Source organism: Oreochromis aureus, linkage group 16 (assembly GCF_013358895.1).
Source record: "Oreochromis aureus strain Israel breed Guangdong linkage group 16, ZZ_aureus, whole genome shotgun sequence".
NCBI lineage: Eukaryota > Metazoa > Chordata > Actinopteri > Cichliformes > Cichlidae > Oreochromis > Oreochromis aureus.
Window position 1 is genome coordinate 7,948,915 of NC_052957.1, and position 25,439 is coordinate 7,974,353.

The 25,439-nt window shown below is 40.3% G+C and overlaps 1 protein-coding gene across 4 annotated transcripts in view; it reads right to left on the minus strand.

The window, feature by feature from the left end:
• The window catches only part of LOC116335013 (inactive dipeptidyl peptidase 10), a 245,414-nt gene that overhangs the window by 132,592 nt on the left and 87,383 nt on the right, over positions 1–25,439 (minus strand). The window contains exon 1 of one of the 4 annotated variants that reach the window (XM_039600263.1): positions 9,218–9,564. The exons of the other annotated variants lie outside the window; for them this stretch is intronic. Coding sequence (XP_039456197.1) covers positions 9,218–9,274 — 57 coding nt within the window. The 5' untranslated portion in view covers positions 9,275–9,564. Of the gene's footprint in view, positions 1–9,217; positions 9,565–25,439 lie in introns of those variants that run through there. 4 annotated transcript variants of the gene reach the window in all.

Here is a 25,439-nt window from a genome sequence, read left to right on the forward strand (position 1 = left end):
TCACTCTTCATAAAATTCTGTGTTTCAGCTATGGGTGTCACGATTACCATAACTGTGATATTTACAAATGAAATATTGATAATGTGTCAGCAATGCTCATATGATAATATTGAGTGAGCTTGTTCGTTTTTTGCTACTTTTTTAGGGAGGTGCAAGCTGACATAAAAGAAAACTGGTGCACTTGATTTATAATAACAAAAGACAACAGGTCATCCTGATAATAAAATGTCATGAATTACCCATCACTATAAACTTAATGGACTCCTCTCTATTAAAACATGAACAACAAAAAAAGAACAATAAATTTAAAGTGAGTCAGAAGACAGAGGAATCGGCACAGTTGCAGGACTTGGAGCATTTATCAGGTTTTTTTGGACTGCTGCAGGGAGCTTGAACTTCTTGTCCTGAAATCTTTTGTTTTCTATAACAGCTGCAGAGATCAACTTTTAACAACAATGTTAGGATAACTCAATAGTCACAAAATACAGCAGGTTGAAATAAACTGAAAATCTTTCTTTTAGTCATTTAGAGTTCTGCTTCTGTTACAAAATTTCACATCAAACACATGTGACACCCTTTACCTGGTCACTGGTGTTCACTGCACTTCACACTGTACAGGTCTGTACACTTTCCTCTCACCCATGTTCAGTGAACATACAATGGAGAGTCGATAAATAGATGCAGTGGTCTATCTATGTATCAGTAGAGTGCTATCAATATCACTGGCCTTTCAGATGAGGCTTTGATTATCTAGCCCAGAGAGTGAAATCGATCCGCGACTGCCCTCAGTGCTTACTATAAGTCCTGGAAGTGCAGAAAACCTTGTTTGCCAGAAAATACTCCTGCACTTCATCTGAGCTGGGCTGATGAACTAGTGCTGAGGAAAAAGCCTGACAGGAGTCAGCCAGTCAATATTAATGAGAACGATATTAAGGAAGGACTCTAAAATTAATTTCTGTAGTTCAGTGTTAAAAAGAAACAAGACTGCTGGAATGTTTGACAGCGTTCGACAACATCCACAGAGAGCCAAGTCCAGGTTGACACAAAGGCTTCCTGCACTGGCGACAACTGTTCTCAGTAATGACAACACAAAGCAAAAAGATGAGGTTCTGCTAACAGCCCAGCTTCACTTTCTCATGCAAATATTTCAACATCAGGCACTGGTTGATCATCTCTCCTTGATGTCTACTCTTCATATTGTGGCTTTGCCATAAGTCACTCATGTTGCACACAGGAAAATTTCTAAACAATGACCCATCAACTATGTGGCCTAAAGCCAACTATAGGCCTAGAGACTGATTGGTGACCCTAGCAACTTCTGATCACTTGGGAAAAATATATATTCCCCAAGCAGTTTCCTGCTGGAGGTTGCTGCATTTTGTCAAATGAAATCAGTTGCACCAAAAATCTCCTTGTGATTGCTTTTGTTACTAGCAGGTTGCCACAGGTGTTGCTAGTTTATACAGAAGATGGCAACTTATCTTGCAGGTGTCGTGAAACTGTGAAAAGTGCAATGCGTGAAAGCAACAAATTTCAAAAGGTGCTACTTTTACTTTGAAGGCAAACAGTCTCAGTTTCTGTTATGTATTTCGGTGTTGCTCTACCACAGGGGTCGGCAACCTTTCTGATGATGAGTGCCATGTAAAATTTCCTGAGAAGTCAATGTGCCATATCAACTATTGCATTAGCAATGAATTTAATAACGCTCTAAATGAACAGTTACACACTATATAGAACATCTTTATAAAACTATATTTGTTCGCAGATGTTGGCATAGTGCAGTATTGTATTTGTGTGTATTTGCGTGGTGCTGATGCTGCGCTGAGCTGACAGCTCCTGAAGCATTTGAAGTAGCGGAGTGTGGAAATTTCAACATCCCTTGAACAAACTGCCAGCTAGCAACGTCTCTCTCACCGGTAGGCTAAGTGATTTTTAGCTAATTACAAGTTTAATCTGATAGTTGGGGTTGTTAGCTAAGGAACCGTCATTAAGAAGCAGCACAAGTAATGTGTTTATGCGAGCTAATTTGCGATGTGCACCGGTGGTCCGGCTATTTATTTTTAATACACGTTCTCAGATTAATTCACTGGGTGTTGTGCCATCAGTTAACCCTTCGGGTGCCAGCTGTGGCACGAGTGCCCAGGGTTGCCGACCCCTGCTCTACCATTTAGCAAGTATTTTGCATGGAAGATGTCTGCAAAAACTCACAAAAAGATGGCGACTGTTCCAACCTTCTAGCTACCAAACCAATCACAAGAAAGTTTTCTCTGGAATATATACCACTTTACAATCAATTGCTCTTTATCAATCAGTCAGTCAGGGATTGCAGATCTTTCCCAGTGGTTGTTACCAGGTGGTTCCTGACTGGTCTCGAGGCCTGTGTGACTAGAGCCAGAATAAAACAAGTTCAAGTATCTTCCCCAACGTTTCTTCATTTATTATTAACACATTGAACTGCAGGTATCTCCAGTTCCAGTTATATAGCCTAACTTGACAGTCATTGCAGTTACACATGCAAATGACAGACCACAGTCAAAAAGCAGTATATCTATATGTCCAAACATATATTAGTTCAAACCAAACAGAATTCCAAGAGCAGATAAAAATGCTGATAAAAATCACATCATTTTCTAGCGAAGAGAAGTTAGAGAAGTTTATGTACAGCTGTTTTGTATTATTCTATATCAATTCGGTCAAAATGAGCAAATATAAAACATTTCAGCTTATGAGAGAGGAAAAGGGACTCAGATGTGTGACGGCTGCTCTGGAGTCCACTTCTTATCACACTGAGCCAACTGACTAAAACAGTGAAAAAAGGGATATAGCACTTGACTCCAGACAAGAAATGTAACCACGCAAAAGACAAAGAGATACAATTTACACAATGTAGACACTTGAGTTTGTCTTCTTTTTGGCAACAATTTAAACAACATTTCTTGCTTTGTAAGAAACAGTCTGACATGACCACTGTTGTCTGTGGAAATGCCAAAATCAGCCAACATCTGCTCACCTACAGTGCAGTTTTTGCCATGATTCCACGACATTTAAACCATGTTTGCTGGGAGAGAATACACAAGAAAGAAAGAGTTTGCATGAGAGAGTGTGTGTCTCCCAGGACATTTGTTGTTGTAATTACTTCTTTTGTTGCCTCTGTTGTTCAGAAGACAATCCTCTGGTTCACTCTCAAGTGAGATTGGTCCACATGCCCAGCACCACAATTATGGTTTGAGCAGCTCAGGCAAATTTACTGCATCTCAATTAGAGCAGAGAAAAAGTTGCCTGAGGTGATTTTAAAATTTTAAGGCTTTTTTAAGCCAGTGAAGAAAAAACACACATTTACATCCAACTTTGCACTCATAAAATATCGGGTAAAGGTGAATTAGTGGTGGCTGAGACGTGTGCTTTACCTGCAACTACCCATTCACTCACAAGCTACCCTGTTATCACACACACAGGTAGAAGGTCTGACTGTTCCCTCTTCCTAATTCCTGCTATCTCGGGTTCGACTGCAGACTGTCCCCTTGTCTGTGTCACAACTGATGACTCAAACTCTGTAATTGCCTTTTAATCCTTTCGAGGATGGAACATGTGTCAGCTTCAGCTAATTCAGGGCACCAGTCGCCTCGGGATACAGAGAGAAGCTTATGACAGGAAGGTGGCTAGTGTAAGTCAGCACACAGGCTGGGACACTTTGCAGTGCTTCTGATTATGCAATGTTCAAAAAATAGCAGCTCTTCCTCTCTGTCCATTCGATTTGAGATTGAACAGCATGCGCTGAATACAAATTCAGCCCAAAAGATGGAAAAATGTGATGCAAAACCCAAGCACTGCCAGCCAACCTGATGCCAACCCAGTGCAGAAATGGGCTGAACATTTATTTACCCATTTATATAATTGATATTTATATACCCATTTATACAAAATTACATCTTGCATTCAAATCATATTAACAATAAACCTAATATGACGCAGCAGCTTTCAGTCTCTTCTCCTAATATTCTGTTTTGTTCTGCCTTTTTTTCCCTTTTGTTGAATCTATTTAATTTACCCACAAAGACAGTCAAAAATAAGATAATCCAAAATCAACATTTAACAGTAGCTAAGCATTTGGTTTTGCTTATATTTTAACATGTTTTATTTTATATATCTAATACAAACATTCTTTCTCTCAACATAAGGCCACACCTTGGAAGCCCAGAGGTTAACACGCATACTTTATAACCCCACAGAGAGCAGACCTTTGCTTGTCTGTGTAGGTTCTCAGTCATCCAGTCATGGCAGACTAAGGAGCTTGGAAAGAAAACAACTGGACTTCTTTAAATTTTGTGATAGATGTTTCACCTCTCATCCAAGAGGCTTCTTCCTTTCTGGTCACCGGTGACCTCGGGAACTGATGAAGCCTCTCTCCAAGCTCCTTAGATCACCTTTGTTTTATTTTTTCTCTGCAGTTATTATCACATAAGAGGCAAATAAAAAAGTGAATTTTCACTACTGTTGGTGCTACATATGACACTTGATGAGTCAGATAGGAATGTCATTCCAAGGAAAAACACCACTAGCTGTATCTTTCATTGGTTCATAGGTTATCCAAACATGATACACAAGTTTTATGGCAAAAGTGAGACGTATGTCACTCCTTGGTTGTCACATATGAGCGCTTGTGAAGAATTCCTTCTTATTACAGTTTTTCAGAGTGAAAGGGCAAATTATAAGTAGCTCAAAGAGAAAAAAGCAAAATCCCTGATGCAAAAGCATACCTTCTGCAAATCTCTGTAACAAAATTATCTTTATGGGAGGCTAAAAATTTGCTGGACACTAATCAGTAAATGAAAAACTTCTGTTTGCAGACAGTGTGTTACTGTAAGTTCATTATTATACACAACTCACATTGTTTTCACATTATCATTGCTATAAGTCATAGCAATTGATAAAAAAACTGTCCCTTTCCTCACACTCCTGAATATGCTAACACATCTTCTTTTCACTTCATTTCATCCCACACATCATCATCTTCCACGTGATCCTCTTTAAATCCATTTGTCATTTACACAATCGGCCCTGTCTTCTCATCTCCCCCCTCTCCTTTACCTCCTTCACATTTCCTTTTCTTTGTCCACCTATGCTCACGAGTTCCCTTGCAACCTGTTCTTTTTTGTTCTTCCCTCTCTCAGTAACTGTCTCTGAGGCCACTGAAGCAGCAGCAGCAGTGTCCAGGGCATTTTCTCCATTAGTGTGAATTACAGTTTCCCAGGCCACCGGATCACAGCGTGTGCAAGCACACCTCTTAATCACAATAGGGTAGGCATCCTTTTCTCCTAACACTCGCCTTTAGTCCCAGTCACAGACAGCAACGGCTCCATTAACAAAGCCGAGGGGAACACTCTGTCTGGCCAGGTGCTGAGTCTATACACCCCACTGACTGCACAGAGCCTGGGCTGGCCACAGGGTCGCAATGAGAGGTCAACCTCTCAGTCAGCCTGCATTGTGTGTGTGGTTAAAGGAGGCAGCACAGCGTGAGATCAGCCAATGTCAAATGAGTCAGTTTGTTCTAAGATTGCAGTGAAACTAAAGAGGGATTGGCCACACTGTATGGTTTCACTGCCAAGACTGCTCCACTGCTCCCATTCACAGTTGGCTGACTGCTTGTATTTTCTTTAAAGCAAAGCAAAAATAGTTAAGATGTTCTGCCTGTAACACTTTTTATGACTATTAAGGTCAATCACTAAAAACATTTATTTATACAGTCATTATAGTCAGTGTATTATGTGCACCTGAACAAATCACCAGTGCAGAATATAAGAGGAGAAACGATTTCCAGTGTATAAGCTGCCAGGCTTTGAAACAGCACACAGAAGAAAAACACGTAAAATGAAGAAAAACAGAGCTGCCTCAAATCCCAGTGAACTGCTTTGTTTTCAGTCTTAACAGTCAGCATAAGAACGGCTCGTCACAACAGCACATAATGGCTTAGAGAGCCAGGATATCAGTCAGCATCTTAAAACACTTTAGTCCAGACCAAAGAATTCTGGTGGGGACAAATACCCACAAGGGGGGGTCCTTCAGGAGTTGAATACCTTCCTTTTTTTCTTTTTTGCATTTGAGCTGCTTATAGGGACTCTGATGAGATATAACAGCCAGCCAGTCGCTGATAATTCAATTTCACCTCATGTTTTACTTTCTTCCAATCCTGCTTTCATTTTCTCTCTGTGTTGCTTCACTGTGGCTTTGGTTTAAAATATGCAAGCTGAAAGGAATTGCAAGCTAATATTTTTCTGATGAGTGAAAAATCACATGCATGGTGTTTCTCTTATTGGCTACAGGCTCAGTAAAGCCTTCCCTTGATTCATTTCCCTGTGTTTTGTTCCAGTGTTAATGAAAATGCTAAAAGCTGCAGTGTGCATTGCTAATTTTGGACTGGTCACAGTACACCTATGTCATGCTTATGATGGGAAGTTAATTACTCTAAGGGAATTTAAAAAAAAAAAAAAAAAACAATAAAAATGAAGTTCTAAGAACTAAAAAAAAAGGTTCCTCGTTTTAGCTGTGTTGACACAGAAGTAGGAGGTGGCAAACTAACAGTTACCAGGACTATCAGAAGGTCCTGCAGTCTGAAATTTAGCTGTAGCCCATTCTCCTTAAAAGGGGGAAGAACAGAATGAGTTATATTGTTTCATTTTGGGATTTTTGTTTGTTTGTTTCTTCATGCATCCATTCTCCCTTTTGAAAACCTCCTACATTAATGTGAACAGCATTGGAAAGCATTTGAGAAAATTCATAGATTTTAAGCCAAAGTCAAAACCTCTCTAAAATCAGCTTTATTATTTGCATTTTATCACATACACTAAGTTGCAGTCTGTAACAGGCACAATAGTTGCTACTACCTACACACACCAATAACCATACATCACAATGACTAGCTGGATTATTAACATGCCAAGAACTATAATATAAATCCACTTTATTGTAGGAGAAACCGAAATCTGTCAGAATCCTTGAAGGCGACTATGTGTCCTTGGAAACAACAAAACATCGACAGATCAGTCATGTCTGTGAAAACACACATGAAGAATGAGATGATGTGCAAGCAACTCTTTTTTCCAGGTATTTTTTTTCTTCATGTGTCTGAATTTTGAAACTTTTATTTGGCTTTTTGCACAGATGGATATTTAAGAGAAGGGTCAGATTTTTGGTTATTGAGGTATTTTTGTGGCTCTTGTAAATTGCTGCAAATTGTTGAAGATGGGGGAAAAAAACAAGCTGGCTGCCATCCTTCTGGACAAAATAATAGATATCTTAAAAAAGCAAGTGAAAATCTGGAGAGTTTTATGGATTTGCGTCACACAGTTCCCACCAGTGTTATTTGTATGGCTAGTTGTGGGTTTTTTTCTTTTACTTTTTTCTCTTTTTTGTTAGAATGACAAAACCACAAAAAAGAAAGAGAAAAAAAGGCTTTTAATGCAACAACAATGGACTCAACTGTGGTAAAGAGAAGCAGAGTATGAAAAGAGAATTGCTGGTCCTCCACTTTGCATTTAAAAAACAGCTTAGGGCTCACTTTTCTCCTTCACCTATTATTTAGAGACACCTTCGTCTTTTCCCCTTTTGTAATTCTCTCGGCATCTTCATGCAACTTTGATGAAGAGTTACCCTGTTAAGAGCCTGCCAAAGAGCTATACATACTCACTGTGGGTTGACAGAGCCTGGGACAGTAATAGCTTTGGCTCAGCTAAGGCACTACTCTCACCCCCAATGCTTGCAAACGTGACGCTGGCCTGCTGCACAAATCTTATGCAATAGCTCCTAACATAGAGTGCTCGAAAAACTCACTGAGGGTTTTCAAACTGTCTTCACTTCACTGACATTCTTGCTCACAATACCTCCGTCACCTGACTTTGTGATTCTTACACTCTTATATGTTCATGCTGTTGCTGCTTTGAAGTCACTACTATGTTACTGAATGCTTTTAAACATGCCAGAAATGCCTTCATAAAAGCACCAACACATTCAGCATGCCTGCAGGCTTAACAACTCCTGGCATTTGTGATCATATGGTACAATATCATCCCTAATCAAATGACTGCTGAGTGCTCACACATGAAATCAACAACATGACTTTGAATTAGCCTGAGAGCCCTACTGAGTAGTATCCACTGAGCTTTAAGTATCGAGGATGGACCAAAGAAAACTGTGAGCTGTCATATTTCACCAACATCTCATGAGGCCCTCTAATATTTCAGGCACTGAAACTCAATTATGAGGCCGAGGTTTTGATTTCTTAGAATAATAGGACTACATGACTGAATTCAATTAAGAGCACCGAGAATATATTTGGACCTCTCAGAGGAAGGCCCGGGGTGAAACAGATGAAATTTGCATCATTCATAGAATTATTCATTTGTTTTAATTGAAAAGCACACAGGCTGAGTTTACATGCGTTTTGAGGGAAAGCTGATAACATATAGAAAACTGATGGTGATCATTATGGTGATCATTTGAAGCTGATTGAGCCTCAGCGGTTTGGCGCAAACACACGTGCGTGGTTGTCAAGTTGCAGTCTTGATCTTATTGCCCTGAAAAAAAGCATTGCAGTGCGCAACGCCACCTGTGTAAAGGTGCCAAACCGAGAACCCCTGCAGGCTAATGAGCTGATGAGAACATCAGGTAGAGCTGATGTGCGTCTTGCAGGTAGAAAAATGAGCACATCGCACCTTTTTCCCACCCTTATAAAGTGATTGTCCAGGACTGTTCTCTTTCAAGGTGTCGGGGGCAGCTGACAGGAGGCAACGGCTGAATTACAATGCGCCCAAGCTGCAATGCTCCTCTCTCAATCTCTACCCCTTCACTGACAGTGCGTGTGCCCACGGCGTTCAAGCTTTCTGTGACCCAGTCCTGACAGCTGACAATGAGCTCCGCGCACAGCTGACGACGACACGATTGTTTCGATGCTGCTATGTGCAGCCCCCAACTTGAATGAGCCCCTTCTCACTGGAGCCACAGCCTCATCATCTGCACAGAAAGCTGATGCTGCTTGAGAGGGGGAGCCGAGCGGCCACTGGGTTTTTACACATTTCACTTAGTGGATGTGGCCACAGCAGCTGGCCTCTCAGGAGACCTCAAACCCTAAAGCTAGAACAGGCTGCGGAACAGGTTATCCCGCAGAGTTTAACATAAAGCACAAGGGTAAAGTGGAAGTCAAAAGAAAAAGCCAGTTGCCCACCTCATCCTGCTGCGGTTGATTCTGTCTCTGATTCGGCTGCTCCTTGGTAGCTGTCATTGTAAAACTCCTCGGAAGGGAAAACTTGGTCGAATCCTAAAGAAAAGCGGACAGAATCCCGTTTTCGGCGCAAAATAAGTCTGATGAGAGAGACGGGGCGGGCAAGGCGCCGTCTTGTCAACTGCGGAATCTTAAACAGGAGTGGTGGAGCGAAGGGACGAATCCGTCACGATTGAATATGTGCGAGGTCTTGGCGAGCGTGTGACGAGAAGCCAACGCAGCCCTGTGCGTTCACATCAACCCCCCTCCGGGAAAAGGGAGGAGAGTTTCGGACACGCTCGTTTGCTGAAGCGAGAAAGACGGAGTGTTCTCACATTTTACCAGCCTGACACTTCTCCGGGGTGTCTGGTCTCTCTCCCTGTCTACTCTCAGTGAAGCTGGTATTTTGGAGGATATAGCCCAAGACGGAGAGGAAGAGGAGGGGAAGGATGAGGAGGAGGAGGAGGAGGGTGTTCAAGTGGTCTTGTGATGGTTTCCGGGTAGGGTGGGGGGATGCTTTTGCTGGACCCAAGTTTCAAAAAACAGAAAAAAACAAGACAGTGTGAGCTGTTTCGGCTGACGTACTAGCGTCATGTGCTGAAAGCTGCACACAGGAGCTGTCCGCGGTGCTGAAAGCCCCGTATTCCTCTTCTTTACTGTTGTGGGCGCGCATAACACCGAGCCAACCTCTGCTTGTTATCGTGCATTAAACACCGGCCACGAGCTCAGGGAGACGGCCGCTTTCCAGCCGCAGAATCCTGCTGCTTTTGTTATACGGGAGCCTTTCAGGTGGCCGCGAGCGAGGAGCTTAAATGGTCAATAGAGGGAGGATTGAGCGCGGCTCACAAAAAGCTCGCCGCGGGTTGTTAAAATACGCGCAGGGCACGGAAGCGATCGCGTCGGTGTTTGGAGTACTTAGCGGAGAAATGACACCTGTGAACCCGCCGCTGTATCAAGCTCACCGCGGGGCTTATGAGAGAGCGAGGTCTGCTTCTGTGGTTAGACGCTCAACTTTATGGAAGGCAGAATGAGAGGCGGTGATATTAAGGCTCATATCTCTAACGCCTGCGCCAGACAAAGATCAATAGTTTATATCTGCGTTTGACTGTTGCTGAATTACTAAGCTTGTTAGGGATTGTGAGGTGTAATAACTCTCACGCACTCTGACATCTACCAGACTGCGGGCAATGGGTGGGAGGGAAGATGTCATGTGCTTCAATACTGGAGCACACGAACACGGAAAGAAGTCTTTAATCAAACAAGTAATATAAACAGGAATGGCAATCAAATCTATCGACTAAAGCTATTAAGCATCAAGGGACGGGCTAATACGAGTAAGCTGTAAATCACTCCATTTCATCTTTAAAAGTGTGGATAGTTTAGACATTTCCATTTTCCTTTCTTGGTTTCCATCAGAGTTAATAAGATCGTGGGATCTGTGCAAAGGCCATCAGTCTTCACCTTTTTCTTCACATTTTCTTGTACTGTGAGCTTTTTGTGAATTTTTTTTTTTTGTTGTTTCCATTTTTCACAGCTTTTGGTGACGGAGACGTGTTCATCGTGCTCTAATCATATCCCTGCTTTCACTCATTGAAAGCTCGACATTCTCCAGGGACACGCCTCCAGATGTTCAAGCATTCCTCTCAGACCTGCTGTAGTTTAGAACTGGCCCCGCATTACTGATTACCCTTCAAACTGTTTTCTATTCTATAGTTTCAAAAGAAAACTCACGGGAGACTAAAATGAATCATCAAAATGAATCAAAATATACTGAGCACTTTCTCTTTGTATTCCCCTAAATACACTGCACTACACACTCCCCATTCTTTTTCCAAAAGAGATTCCCGCATTTGGTGTTTAAATGGTTTTTTTTTTTAAGTCGTATTCTGATGTGATCATGTCTTTCATCTTTCATTTGTTATCCACCTCTAGAACCGCAGAGATCATATCTCATTGGACAGGAGTGGAGTGGAATATAGCAGTGTTGAAAAAGTGGTCTGTTTGTATTATAATAAAGACACAAATCGATCTGCGTGCTCTATTTTGTGGACAGGAGTAATCAATCCACTTTGAGGTGGAAGTCGGTCCAAGTCAGCCTTCAGCTCCACATAGTGCAGATACTGCAGCAATAGTATTAAGAGAAGCAAAACTGATCATTTACTTATCTTTTTTTCCCTAAGAAAACAACAAAAAAGTTCTGATATGTTTTTTTTTTTTTGTATTATATAATGTCAACCCTATAGAGTGTAAATACATAAATACCATTTCCACATTTAGATTTCTTTGTAAATTCTCTTGGGATCTCAAAAAGGTCTGGAAGCACAGCAGATCTGAGCAGCAAATATATGACCTCAAATTTTTAAAACTTAAATACATTTCTGGACAACAGAAATGTATTTAATTTAAGGTCCTGTTGCCCCTGACTGTTCCCCTTCCACCTACTACCCCACTGTCACCAGACCGCTTTGTCTTGCAATCATAAAGACCACAGCCAATGCTGAACCAGTATGTCATATGTTGCAGTTTGTAGTGATCTGAATAGTTTAGATCCCAAAACAATGACAGTGCTAAAAGTAGATTTAACATAGGACTCTGGCTTCAGTCCATCTTCAGTGATAGTGATTTTTATCAGCTGCTTTGAGGGGTTGATTTTTTGCCACACATACTTCTTCAAAATTTCTTTACAATTTTAAACAGTTTGTCTTGACTTTAATTGCTTCAACATTCCAGGATAGTTCCACAATAGTGAAGACCCCCAAAATTTTGAAAATGTTGGACATTTTACATCCACTTATTCATAAGAATTGCCAGGAAGTCAGGTGAAAAATCACAGTCCAACACTAATGGTGAACTTGTGTCTTGAGCTTTTTGGCATTTTATTAGTACTGTTCTTATATTACAGTCACATTTCTGACTGACAGACTGCTGATGAATCTGCTTATCTCAGTCAAAACATCAGCATCTTCTCCAGCTGATAAAGAGTTCAGGAAACAAGCCTGACACTTATGTGTACTGCTGGCTAACAAAGCCTAGGGGAGCAAACTTTACTCTGGCCTCTATACTACAGACTCCAAAAACAAATGGAGGTGGAAACTGAAATCAACTTGGTTACTAATGTAGGTTGTAAGCTAGCAACACTTGCAAAAGCTTACAATACTGTACCACCCTGAAAACTCCTAAAACTCCTAAAATGCTGTGTATAGTTCTTAATACAGACACATGAAGCCCACAATTAGGAAAAAGCAAAAGCCTGACAGGCTGAATAATCCTAATTCAGGCTGATATGCTATGATTAGCAAATCCCTGCTCGGGGAGACGTTTAGCAATACTCATTTTCTTCCTTGTCACCACACATCTGTCGGCTCAGGTTATTAGCTGGCAGGGAAAAACCCAAATGACCTGGGGCCAACAGTGGACTATTTTGGCCTCTGACATTCTCGAAGAGTTGCTTTCTAAGTGTAAAAGTCCGAGCAGGGCATGGAATGTGGAATTTGCTTTTCAGAAAGAAGAACTTGGATTCACTTCCATCTCCAGCACAGTGACAACGCAGAGTAAATCCCCTGTCAAATATCTCGAGGAACTGGGAGAAATGCCAGCAGAAGACCTTCACACTCGCATCGAGGGCAGACTAAACATATCTCTCACCCAAAACAGCGACGCTCAAATATTGACATGTTCTGTTTGAGCAGCTCTACCTTCAGAATGTCAGAGACGTGAAATTAATGTAAAGTAAACATGCCGCGTAACAACCGTACAAACAGCGTCGGGCGGTCATCTGTGATGGTTGACAAAGGTTTCTGGGTCTGAAAAGAATTTGACATGATAATCATGAAATTAAAAAAAATCAGTTTCATTCTTTGTGGGTGTGTTGAGTGCATTAGTGGAGCTCACATTTGCATAAATTCCTCTTAACCTTTGCTTGCGTGTACCACTTTCCGAGGGAGACTAATGGAGTTTGCCTGTTTTGGAAGAGGGAGTGATGCACACATTGGATCTGCTTGGATGATGAATATATGCGATAACCTTTAGAAAATTGTTTAATTTAAAGGTAAAGGTTGGATCTAAGTTGGTTAGCCTCCATAAGCATCTTCAAAGTTTCTTTCAGCCTTAATACTATGAGTTTCTGATTTGGTTGGATGAGAGGATGAGATTGCATACCACTGGCTTTGAAACAGTAAGCGGACACAGGATGGACACATTGCTTTTAAGGACGGGTTGCTGAGAAAGAATGAATTTTAAACCTGATGTGTCTGCATTTAGAAACCAATGGAAAGATGCAAGCAGTGGCAATGTTTCCCAGAAACGACAGAGTGAGATTTCCTATTTAGTTGTAAATAGCTTTTGGCTAATATTTATACAGTTTGAACTGGCTGTTGGCAGAACAGACCTCCTTAGACTTTACAATGCAGCATTTATTGATAAGTGAAACATTTTGTTTTTAGGGAAAATTAAAGTTTTAAGTTCAATATAGCAACTCAGCAAACTGTGAAACCTTTGAGTGGTTTAATGCCTCACTTTACTGGAGTTATGTAGAGCTACAGTCTAGTGGAAACAGGTACATTGTGATATCACTAATCTGTGCAGTAATCTGAGAGACACCAGGGAGCTTATCTCCCACTTTTCAGAATATACCATATGTTGTTCATAAAGACAAATATTATTTGTAATTAGTACCCTGTGAAAAGACAACAGTGTTACGTTTTACTACTTGTCTGCTTCATTATTCTTTTTTTTAAAAATATTAATATAAACACAGAACGGCAGTCACTGTATGTGACTGAATGACCACTGTTGCCTCAAATTAAAAGAATATTTAGGGACGACTTTTGCCGTTTCAGCCTCACAACACTGCTGTTCACTCTGTATCAACAAGCAAAGTGACAGCTGGCTTGTAAATGGCAGTAGTGAAGCCACCAATAAATATACCGTGCACAAACTGGTGCAGAATAGGTGTTCAAATATGTTGAGATCTTATGACCTCATAACAGCGTATAAATCATTTTACAGCCTCCCTTTTATCCATTTTCTCACACTTGTCAGGGTCCAGGTCATGGAAGAGAGCAGAGGTGCCTGGACCTCCCTCTTCAAAGCCAACTAAGAAACATAATCTCTCCTGGATGGCCTAGGTCTGCATGGTCTGCAGGGATCGCCACCCGGTTGGAGAAGCCTAAAACATCCCTGCTGGTTTCCTTTAGATCTGGAGACACAGCAGCGCTACTGTGAGCTCTACCAGAATCACTGAGCTCCTAACCCTTTCCCAGACCTCCCCAAAAACACTTGGAAGGAAACTCAGAAGCTAATCCATTCTTTTCCACCTGAGAACTAAGGCTTCAGACTTGGAGGAGCTAATTCTCATTACAGCTGTTTCATTTTCACTCTCATCAAACCATTTCAGTATTGTCATCCTGGAAGTGACCACTCAGGAGAGAAGTGCTTGATCGCAGATAAAGATGATCACACAGCAGACTGTTGTATTGATTTGCAGGGACATCTTTCCAAAGTATAACCAAGCCACCAGATTCTCTCACTGTGGATCTGGAATCTGCTGTCAGGAGTTCAGGTTTTTCTCCACTACAACAGCAAATGTTTTTACATTCAAAGTGATTTGCAAATAATCAATATAATAACATCACTGGTGACCCATCTAGGACTGGGGTTTCAGTTTGGTTAACATTTTTTATTTTACATAGAATTTCTGCTTGTTTGAAACATGCACATGTAAATGCTCTTAACAGAAAACAATTGTCTGTATTGTAATTGTAACACTAATTCACAAACATGTAGCAGCCATGTCCACCTTTTGGGCCGTCTGTGGCTATAAAATAATACTTCAACGAACTGATTATAACATGGCATAACCAAAATATATTTAACTGCACAGTATACATTAACACCGACACCTTACCTTCCCGAATGTTATCTAGATGTATCAAAACTTTAAACATTTAAACCTTTAACATGCACAGACAAATATAAAGAAACTCCACGAAACTGAACTGAGCCGATCTGCATTGTGTCACTGATTACTTCCAGCACGTTCTCAGCTGGATTTATGACACAGCTGAGTTACACTTGCACTGATTGCAGTCAGATTGATGAGGGGATCTGAGTGTAATCTGTGCACTTCACAACAAGCGCTCACTTTTTTTCCTTCCCCCATAAACGTGCTCATACAGAAGCTTGGTCTGCAGAGGTTCTTTGAATGAATGCCTCTCTTGGTGTCTTGCTTCTAACACCATGATGCACAGCGCTGGGAGAATAAAGGCGGTGGCATTAAAGCTAAGCAGGCTAGGCTGAACTGCTAGCATGAAGATCAAAGTCTGTGCCTTAAAAGATCTAAGTTTGGAGTTTTGCTTGGGTATGTTTGATGTTTTTTTGTATGTGTGTGTGTTTTTTGTGGGGGGTTTTTTGCAGTGAATTGTAATGAAAAAAAAAGTGACAAGATCATTTTGTGAGAGACGGCGAACATGTCACTCCAACAATGAAGAGTGAAAAACATCTCTGGATGTGCTGTAATTCTGTGTGGGAGTATATTATAATTGGAAACGTGACAACTGAATTTTAAGGTACCCAGAGTGTGAGAATGAAATACTTTATTTTAAACAACCCAGTACAGTTGTGGAGTGCCAGAGACAGAGTGTGTGGGTGTGGAGAGCAGAGGAGAGTGTGGAGGCGATGGAGAGGTGGGGACACAGAGAGGGAGGGAAAGAGAGCCCCTGGGGAGGTGTTTCGCTGAGGTGTCTGCTGTTGATAAAGTATTTATGACCCTGGGGCAATTTAGTGCAGACACTCAGGAACTCCACGCTACCTCACCGCTGATGAAAGTTTCATGACCAAACTCCAGTGTCTGCTTCTGTGGCTTAGCCCCAGCAGCTCCACATTCAGCACATCACATTATTACAGCAACGGCTGGCACTTCTGATGGGGAGCAATATCACCACCCTGACTCTCTAATAAATAGCAGTCAAGCTCTTCCTTGGTTGGTACTCTTCCTGTACAATTCTTTAGTTTCTGTAATAAGCAGACATTTTCTTGTAATGCAAAGTCACTCAAAATGACAGATGCTAAAAGAGTGATTTGTTTTTTCCTGAAGGTTTTTCCCTATAATCTTGAATGTAGGATTTGAGTTCTGCATTCAAAAGCAGAGGGAAGCTGTCGCTGCTGATAAAAGTGGGCAGTGCTGACAGAAAACAGGGATTTTATTTCCAAGCCATACTGCACACTTATTTCTTTGATCAGCTTTGGAAGCGGTGCAAGAAAATCCTGTATAATGACTATTATTACAAAGTAAATCAAGCTCAAAAACAAAGATATGTTTGAAATGTTGAGAGCAACCAAAGTGTAGGTTTGGTTTCATCCAGTAAAAACACAGATGCCATCGCACAGGCAGAAATGGGACATACAGCCAGAGTCATGTAGCACCATGTTTAGCCACAATCCTGCAACAGATGCACTCAGAGGCCTGATCTTGACGCCACAGGATTCAGTCTGGGATAACAAGCAAGTGAAGACAGAGTTCTCCAAACATTTTAGTCATATGTATTTCTGGCATTCTTTTTAATGACATTTTTTGACCTTGGATTTCACTGCGTTTTTCTTATTGGTGTTTTCTTTACTGGCGAGTGCCTTGATGCAAGGCATCCTGTTTTGTAGCTGCACCAAGCCAAACTGTGACTGATATCAGTGATCATGGAATTGACACTTTGCACACCCCATACCAACAGAGATCCAGGCTTATAGCTTGTAATGTAAAAAAAGATGATCGTGTGTATTTATGGATTAGTCATTCTTGAGATCTGCACAGTCACTAAGCCAAACAGCAGCCTTTTCTCTATGTTTTCTTTCATATTTGAACAGCAATTTCAGTTTTTCAGACGATCGAAGAGCAGAGCTACCAAATGACCACCAGTAGTCCCTTTGAAGTGACCATAAGAATAATACTGAAAAATACTTCCCAATAACTGCCCATGTGGAAGACATTGTGCATAATTTTTGCAATTAAAAAATGAATATCAGGGTTATTTAGTTTATTGTGTAGCAACAGATATACTAAATGGTAATGAATAGTAGGAGAAATCATGTCTTTGTCATCTTTGGCTATAGATCAAAGTAATAACTGTAATTATATTCAGATAGGATAAATGCAGAGGGTGGACTGATTAAGGGCCAAATGCCATCACACTGAGCTGCAGTAAGCTTCAGTCTCTACAAGGAAACAGGATGTGCTCCATCCAGCAAACATTAATTCATTAAGTCAATTTTATGCAACAGGGCTCAGATTATACAGCTCTGAGGCACCCTGCTGTTGACATTGCAACGTCATTCATTTTGCAGCTAGTGTAATCCTTTTATTACTGTTGTCTTATCCCGCTGTGCTTGTTGATACCATCGAGGGGTGTGTCAAATGAGCTGAATGAAATCCTAATGAGGGGGTCACCCAGTATAAGAGGATGACAGTGTCAGCAGTGGCTCCCATTTGCAGGTTTTAAAAAAAACTGCCTCATATTCATAACCAGGTTCATATAGATGTTTCAAAACTAAGTTTTGGATTATGCCAGGTAATTTGGGGATGTATTTTAACTACACTCACCAACCTTGTTATTAGATACACCTACACAACTCCTTGTTAGCATAAATATCTAATCAACCAATCACGTAGCAGCAACTCAGAGCATTTCAGCATGTAGGCTTCTCCAAGACATTCTGCTAAACTTGAAACAGGAGGCTAGTTTCTTGGCACACTTTGGGACAACTGCTCATCATTTAAACAACATAGCTTGTTTGTGACCATGTCCATCCCTTTATGATGACAGTGTACTTCTGATGGCTGCTTCCGGCCACCACCATGGTACAAAACTCAAATCACCTCAAACTGGTTTCCTTCACATGACAATGAGTTCACTGTACTCAAACAGTCTTGTCACAAGATCCCAGTCCAAAAGAGCACCTTTGGGATCTGTTGGAAAGGGAGATTCACATCATGGATGTGCAGCCATCAATTCTGCAGCAACTCTGTGAAGCTGTCATGTCAACATGGACCAAAATTTCTGAGGAATTTTTCCAGCAACTCGGTGAATCTGTGCCATGAAGAATTAAGGCAATTCTGGAGGCAAAAATGGGGTCAAACCAATATTTGAGCAGTATTTGAATGGTGATTGTATTTCTATTTATATATATTTTTGCTGGGACAACGGGAAATAAAGGCAATGATTTATTGAAACATTTGCAAACATATGTGGATATACAGTATATAAGACATAAAAGAAGAGTCTGTACACTTCTAACGAGCTTTAAAGTCAATATTTGGTATGATCACCTTTATTCTTCAACACAGTCTCAACTCTCTTAGGGAGCTTCCTTGAACTTTCCCTTGGGATATTTCTCCAAGCTTTTTGAAGGACATTCTACACTTGATCTTAGCCAAAAGGCCGAGAAGCGATTAGCTTTTTGAAGGACATTCAAAGATCATCTTGGCTGTCATTCTGTTCTTTGTCAAGATGATCCCACACTGCTTCAACAAAGCTGAGGTCCTGGGGAGGCCAATCCATTACTGATAGTGTTCAACGGTGTATGTCGCTATCCATTGCAAAGCTTTTACTGCACTGGAAGTGTTTGATCCTGTGGAAGCAGATTTCTTTTCTTTTGTATTAATCACATATTTAATCATATCACATTAGTAATAGTAATGTCACTCTCTCACTTAGTTGTATGCATGTTCACTACAGAGGGGCCTTATGCTCTACACACACAGTGAGGCCATTGTAATGGGAGATGTTAAACAGATAGTGAGACTCCTTCTGCTTATCAGGGATGTAAATCCTTAGGTGACGGCCAAGCACAGAACAAGGTCATAATTGTCTCTGTGAGGGAGGAGGGCCAACATGTAAGAGTTTGTGGAATGTCCTTTGTCTGTGTCTCTGTATGTAAGATTTAAAGGCCATTGCCACAATTCAGAGATCACCCTAGTGTTTGACTGGAGTGGTTCTCCCCACATTGCAATGTGTTTATTAAACCCACTTCAAATCAAGCTCACTGGGTGTGTTGCAGGTTATTGTTAAATTTTCCATAACAATCCCCAAACACTGTCTAATAGTGCTACTCTGCATTCATAATTACATTAATTTTGATAAGATACTGAAAAAAAACACACTCTGCTGAAGATGACCAGGTACAATGACTGGACTGAAAATAAGTGAAAAAACAGCAAATATCCAAAAAAGAACTTTGGAAGTGGTTCAGAAAGACCTGAAGAACTTTTACTTATGATCACATTTGCTCCTTTGAAGCAAAATATAAAGAAATGAGGGGCAACTCAAGGCTTCTGAAAAGTATTCTATATCACAGGCTGCTATATTTTTTTTGACAAGATATAACATTTTCATTTCTTCGCCTAATACTCAACACCTTGTTACCAGTGACATTCAAATCTGGTTTCTGGCATCTAAAAAGAAGTGAAACTTCTTGTGAGGATTATTAATGCCTTAAAGATTACGACTGTAAAAACTTCTGTGCTGTTTATAATCAACCCAAGCTTCAGTTCTGTCAAGCAAAACATTTTAATTAAGACATATGAGAGTCGGTTTGGTTTGTCCAGCACTGGTCTACTGGTGATTCCAGTTCAGTACCACAATAATCTAACCTTGGACTTCTGCTGTTATAAACTTTTCTTATTAGTAAACAAGATTATCTCCAACTCCTGATCTCTGAATACATTAGATTCACTGATTTTACTTGCTTGAAGGACATTAATATTCAGCCCATCAATACTGACATGCTACAGACCGGTCACTTAACATTACTAACACACCATATTGTTTGTTTGTGGGGGGTTTTTCAGCTAACATTGTCAAGCTTGGTTATCAAGCTGTGTCCGTGAAGCAATGCATGACTCAGACACAAATATCTGCCACATAGGGCAATGAGCATGGGAATAAAAGTAGAAGAGAAGAAGAGAGAAGAGTGAAAACTTCTTGTACGGTATGCATCACAAAGTTATATTATTTGTCAGATAATTCCATTAAAGTCCTTCAGAAGGTAGAAGTGGCTCAAATTATTATCGTAGCAGAGAGTTATCAGCTTCAGCGGCTTCTGTCGGTGCATTTGTCAAAGCAGCTTGTTAAGTATTGATCAAAACAGGTGATGTAAAACAAAACGACGCAAAAAAAAAAAATCATACAGTGTCATTATGGCGAGGGAACCTAAACACAGGGACCAAAGCAGTTTTTTGTATCAGGCTGTAAACGCGTTGATATTTGCTGTAAATTTGGACATTTTAACATCAAATTTTTCAGAGACTGGCTGGCTTTTGAGTGGCCGTTTGAGGAACTGTTTTTCATTTTTCATCACTCTGAATTTGTCTCTTGGCCTTGGTTGCAAAGGACTCTAAAACTGCAAGGGGTAAGAATGTTTCTTTTTAGTATGCATGAGTATATTTTACCTTTTTCTGAAACCAGCCAAGTTGTTAAAAAAAAAAAACCCAAAAGGAAATATGGAGTAAAAATGAAACAAATGAGCCAGTGGGAAAAAAAGCAAAATATGTGCAAAAAACAATTCGAGACAGAACAGAAGCTGCAGCCTTCTGCCCGACAAACTTATGAGTTACTTCACAACAGCCACAAATTCAGTCTCTTAATGTGGACTTATTGCTCTTTTCTACACAGCACTCCCATAGCTACACTACAGAGGTCATTCGGAAGATGTGCATTGTGTTACTTTTTTCCCAAAAACTTTAACCAAGTGGAAATTGCAGGTATATTTCACAGTAAATAATAAATATTGATTTCTGTAATGACATGAATGCCTCAAAATGTAAAACACGCCTGAATCAGGTAGATTTTTAGTTCCATTTTTTATTGCGTATACTGTGTTTAAAACAAAAGCAGCAAACACTAGTCGAAAAGCCTTTTTTTTTCCCACCATCACGAATAAATTCATCCGATCAATGTTAGAAAAGCTGGATGTTTTATTGGATATAGGCCCAAGCAAAGCACCCACAGGCAATCACTCTGCCCAAGTGTCCTCAGCCGAAACACTGAATTCCTAACAACTAACCACTAACTGTGGAAGGCAGAGAGTGAAAAGCTAGAATTTCCCACAGGGATCAATAAAGTCCAGGATTTCACACTCCATTATAACAATATACTGCTCGCCACATTTCAGGAGTGCAGCAGACTCTCATATTTTTTAACCAGCTGGTTAGAGCCTTGAGCAGGTTGATATAGATGCTTTAGGACTTATTTGTAAGAGCCATTAGATGAGTCTCACCTGATGTTGAGTACACAAATAAGCCCTATTTGTTAGGTTGTAAAGCAGAAGGCTATCAATACTGTGTTTCTTATTGTCCCGTGTAAACTATTGTGTGTTTCTAAAGCTTTATATGGCTTAGATTCTCTATGCTGTATACCACAGAGCTCCACACCTGTGTAAAAATATTTTAAATTTAGCCACAAAACATGACAAAGTGGAACATTTACTTTCATTAGCATGGAAACACATAGTGCATGTATTGTAAGTTGCAAGCTCTATCATCGTGCTACAGCTGTGCTAGAGCTGAATCCTGAAAAATCATCAACAAATGAACTAATCTGTCTTCTTTGAGTACAGCTTTCTAAAAACGAGACTCCAACTACTTTAGTTAAATAATATGCTTTTTAGGCAATCTATTGTACTCATTTCCAGCACTATATTTATATTCTTAGACGTTATTAGAGTAGCTGTGCAGTTCAAAATAAACCTTGTTCATTCAGTGCTGGGCCTTGTTGAAGCTCTTTGGGTCATCATCTGCTGAAAACCAGAAAAAAATCAGAAGAAAAGCCAGCATGTGGGTGGACCTTCCGCTGTGTCGTGGCCATATTACTGATATCCACAATCAGTAACGTCATACAGAATCAAAACTAGAACGTGTAGGGTACATCAGTCTGAAGCTTTAACAACGGACACAAATAAACGCTGTGAGTCGAAGAGTCACGCAGGTACGAAGAATTGTAAGAAAGCAATAAAAACATAGAAAATTGTCAGTCTTGCACTTTTAAATAGTAGCGACCAAACACAGCTAACTCTACAGTAAACATGTGTCACCTCTCATACATCGGTACAGTATATATTAAAGCACGGGTCAGTGAAGGTACACAAAACTACAACTTAAAACAAAGCCATCCGTCTGCAATTTAAAATGTTTGTTTTCCCACTTGCCCTCACTTCTCTCCCTAATTCCATCCTCTCCCACTAAAAACAAACCTGCTTTGGAAATATAAGCAAAGAGCCCCCTGCACTAAACATAATGAAGGCAAATTATGCATGTATGCAGCTAGAAGAGACACAAAGCATTATTCTAAATCAATATAGCCTCTGGGTCGTTACGGGAAGCTCCAGCCCTTCCTCTATGATCAAACACTCTGCCTCATTTGCTCTTGTGACGGAGTCGAAGCGCTCAGCATTCTCACTTCTCAAAAGCTTGTTTCTGAATTCTGTGCATCATGGATCAACAGAAGTAGGCGAGAATTTGGCTTCAGTGTAAAGGGTTCGGAAAGCCCTCAGGCATTCTTCGACATTGGGTGCAATGTTTCAGAAGCTAAGGCAGCTTGCACTGTGTAAAGTCATCCTAATTACTGACACGAGTTTTGCACATGAGGATGTTTCATTATATTCACGCCTACAGGCTCTGAGGTGATTGGGCAAAACCTGATTTGTTCTAATGTAATAGCACGGTATGGTCCCTATTGGTTTTCATGTCCTTCCTTTCTGACTCGTGCATCATATGCTATTTCAGTAAAATATGTGCTAGATTGATATGTGTATTTCATAGACATTAATACTTAAAGATATATTTTCAGGGAAGACAGGAACGCCTGTAGGCAATGCATAGATGGCTTATACCAGGCATATACCACATAAGAATATCTATTTTGAGTCATATAAAATAAGTTCTTTAGGCCAAAGTTTAACAATGAGAGACTGTCACTGTGAAACTGGGAGGTATTTGAGGTCTCCCTCAGGGACTGCGAAAGCCCTTAATACTTCTTTTCCTCAAGGCTGCAATGCTGCTGACTCGACTAAGGGATTAGCCCTCCAATCAGAATATTCTAATCTTTAAAAAATAAAGGAAGGGGTTTTTCTGAAAGATGGAAGAATCAATTATAAAAGCTGTTATGAAGGAGTTTGCATATGCAAGCAGATGCAAATTGACGTATTTGCATTTGTTTGAACCTAATAATACAACTAATATATAGGCTTTTATTCAAAACCTAAAGAGAAAACAACTCTTTAATTGAACTCCATATGAAATACAAATTTATACTTTTCCAGATACTTTCTGAATGCTTTTGATAAAGTGTTTTAAAGCTTTTGTAATATTTGAAACTCAGGCACTTGGGGTAGTTTTTCACAACCCTCTCAGACTGGCGGGTGTTGCAGACGGACAAATCAATAAGAAGCAGGTAAAACAAAACCCACAATCCTCAAGCTTTAGTTTCATGTGGTGTAAGTGAAACATCAACACAATAAATATGGATGCATATTTATAATGTACAATGAAAATACTGGCTAGTGAATTTGCTTTGCAGTGGAGACATGGGGATGCTCCTGCTCCCTTTATTTCTTGCTGTTTGTTCCAAATAAATAACACTAGTAGTAGAAGCCATGAATTTCTCGTCCTGTGGACAAACTCTAACTCAACTTTTGTAACTGGCAAGTGTACTTGTTATGTTTTACCTCCAGCCTCTGCGATCTCAGTGCACTGTTATATGACCACTTCTCCACCTGCTGAAGGTCCTATAACAGCATGACCATCTAGCTCACAGCAGATCTCGAGAGCAAGAAAACACTAACATTGTATGTTTCAGTCTACAATCATGGACTTGGCGTCTGTCAGGTCCAGGTACAAGACTCTGGTAACGCTGGCATCACTATATAGAGCTGGCCTTCTTACCAACAGAGAAACCACAAGACAAGGGACAGGTTAGCTGGTCAACAGTGACTAAACTGTTGTGATTTTCTTTTAGAGGAAAACAAGAAAAAAAATGAAATAAAACATAAATTCCAGACCACCCACCAAAGAAAGGTCTCTTAGTGGGAAAGTTGGTATATTCAAATCAAAATATGGCAGCTCTTTCTATTCTGCATTTGTAGCTGGCCATGATCCAACTGTAGTATCAGACAGAGCTTCGAAATTCAGGATGCACTTACACCTTACACAAAATGAACTGCTAAGTCAAGCTTAATTCTTACCCTGGAAATATTTTTATTTATTAATATTTCTCATACTTTGCTTTGACTGTAGTGATTCACTGAAATAATTCAGTGAATCACTGAATTTGAGAGCCATTATTGTGGTGACATGCAATCAGCACAACCACTTTATAACAGCATTGCTCACATTCACTGCTCAAACTATGACATTTCTCTGCTCAGTATTTTTGTATAATGTATAGTATATTTATGTTTCCGGTAGTTGCACTGAAAAGCAAATTAATGCAAACATACTAAAACAGTGAAAAAAAGGAAAAGCAAAAATAAAAAAAGCTAAAAACTTGTATCATTTGAGGAAACACAACAATTTAAATCATAAGTAAATGCTGATTGGCTAAAATTACCTTTCCAGCTGCGTGTGAACATATTTAGAAGGGAATGCAGCACAGCAAAATACTCACATCTTACATAAAATTCAAAACAACATCTCTGGCTCCTTTCCTGCAAGAAATATTCTTGTCTCTTACAACTAGAGTCATATCCACAGTCCTCCATGCACAGTCCCCAAAGGAGTAAAGAGCTTGAGCTAACAGAAATGTGCATGTTCTTCTCAGACATGGAAGGAATTAGAGTAGCAAACTTTTCCCCCTTGGGTACAAAAGTAGACGGGAGAGGCAGACTGCAGATGAGATCAGTGAGGATCAGTGTTGCTCGTGACAGCTAGCCCTAGGTAGCTTAAACATTAACTGGGAGCTGCCTTGGGATCAATGATAGCCCAGATAGAAACTCACCAGTGGCCCTTAAGTGGGCCAGTGTCTGCAACAGCAGCAATAGCCCTCCACCAGGCTCTTCAGAGGGAATACCAGTCCACTCAGTGTGAGTGGATGTGGAACTTAGGTTTGTTTAGTCTCAGGTTTCAGTTTGATTCATTTATGCCTTCATTGTCACCTTATCCATCAAACCTCACATTCAGGAAGCTTACAGATACAAAGGGACTTTT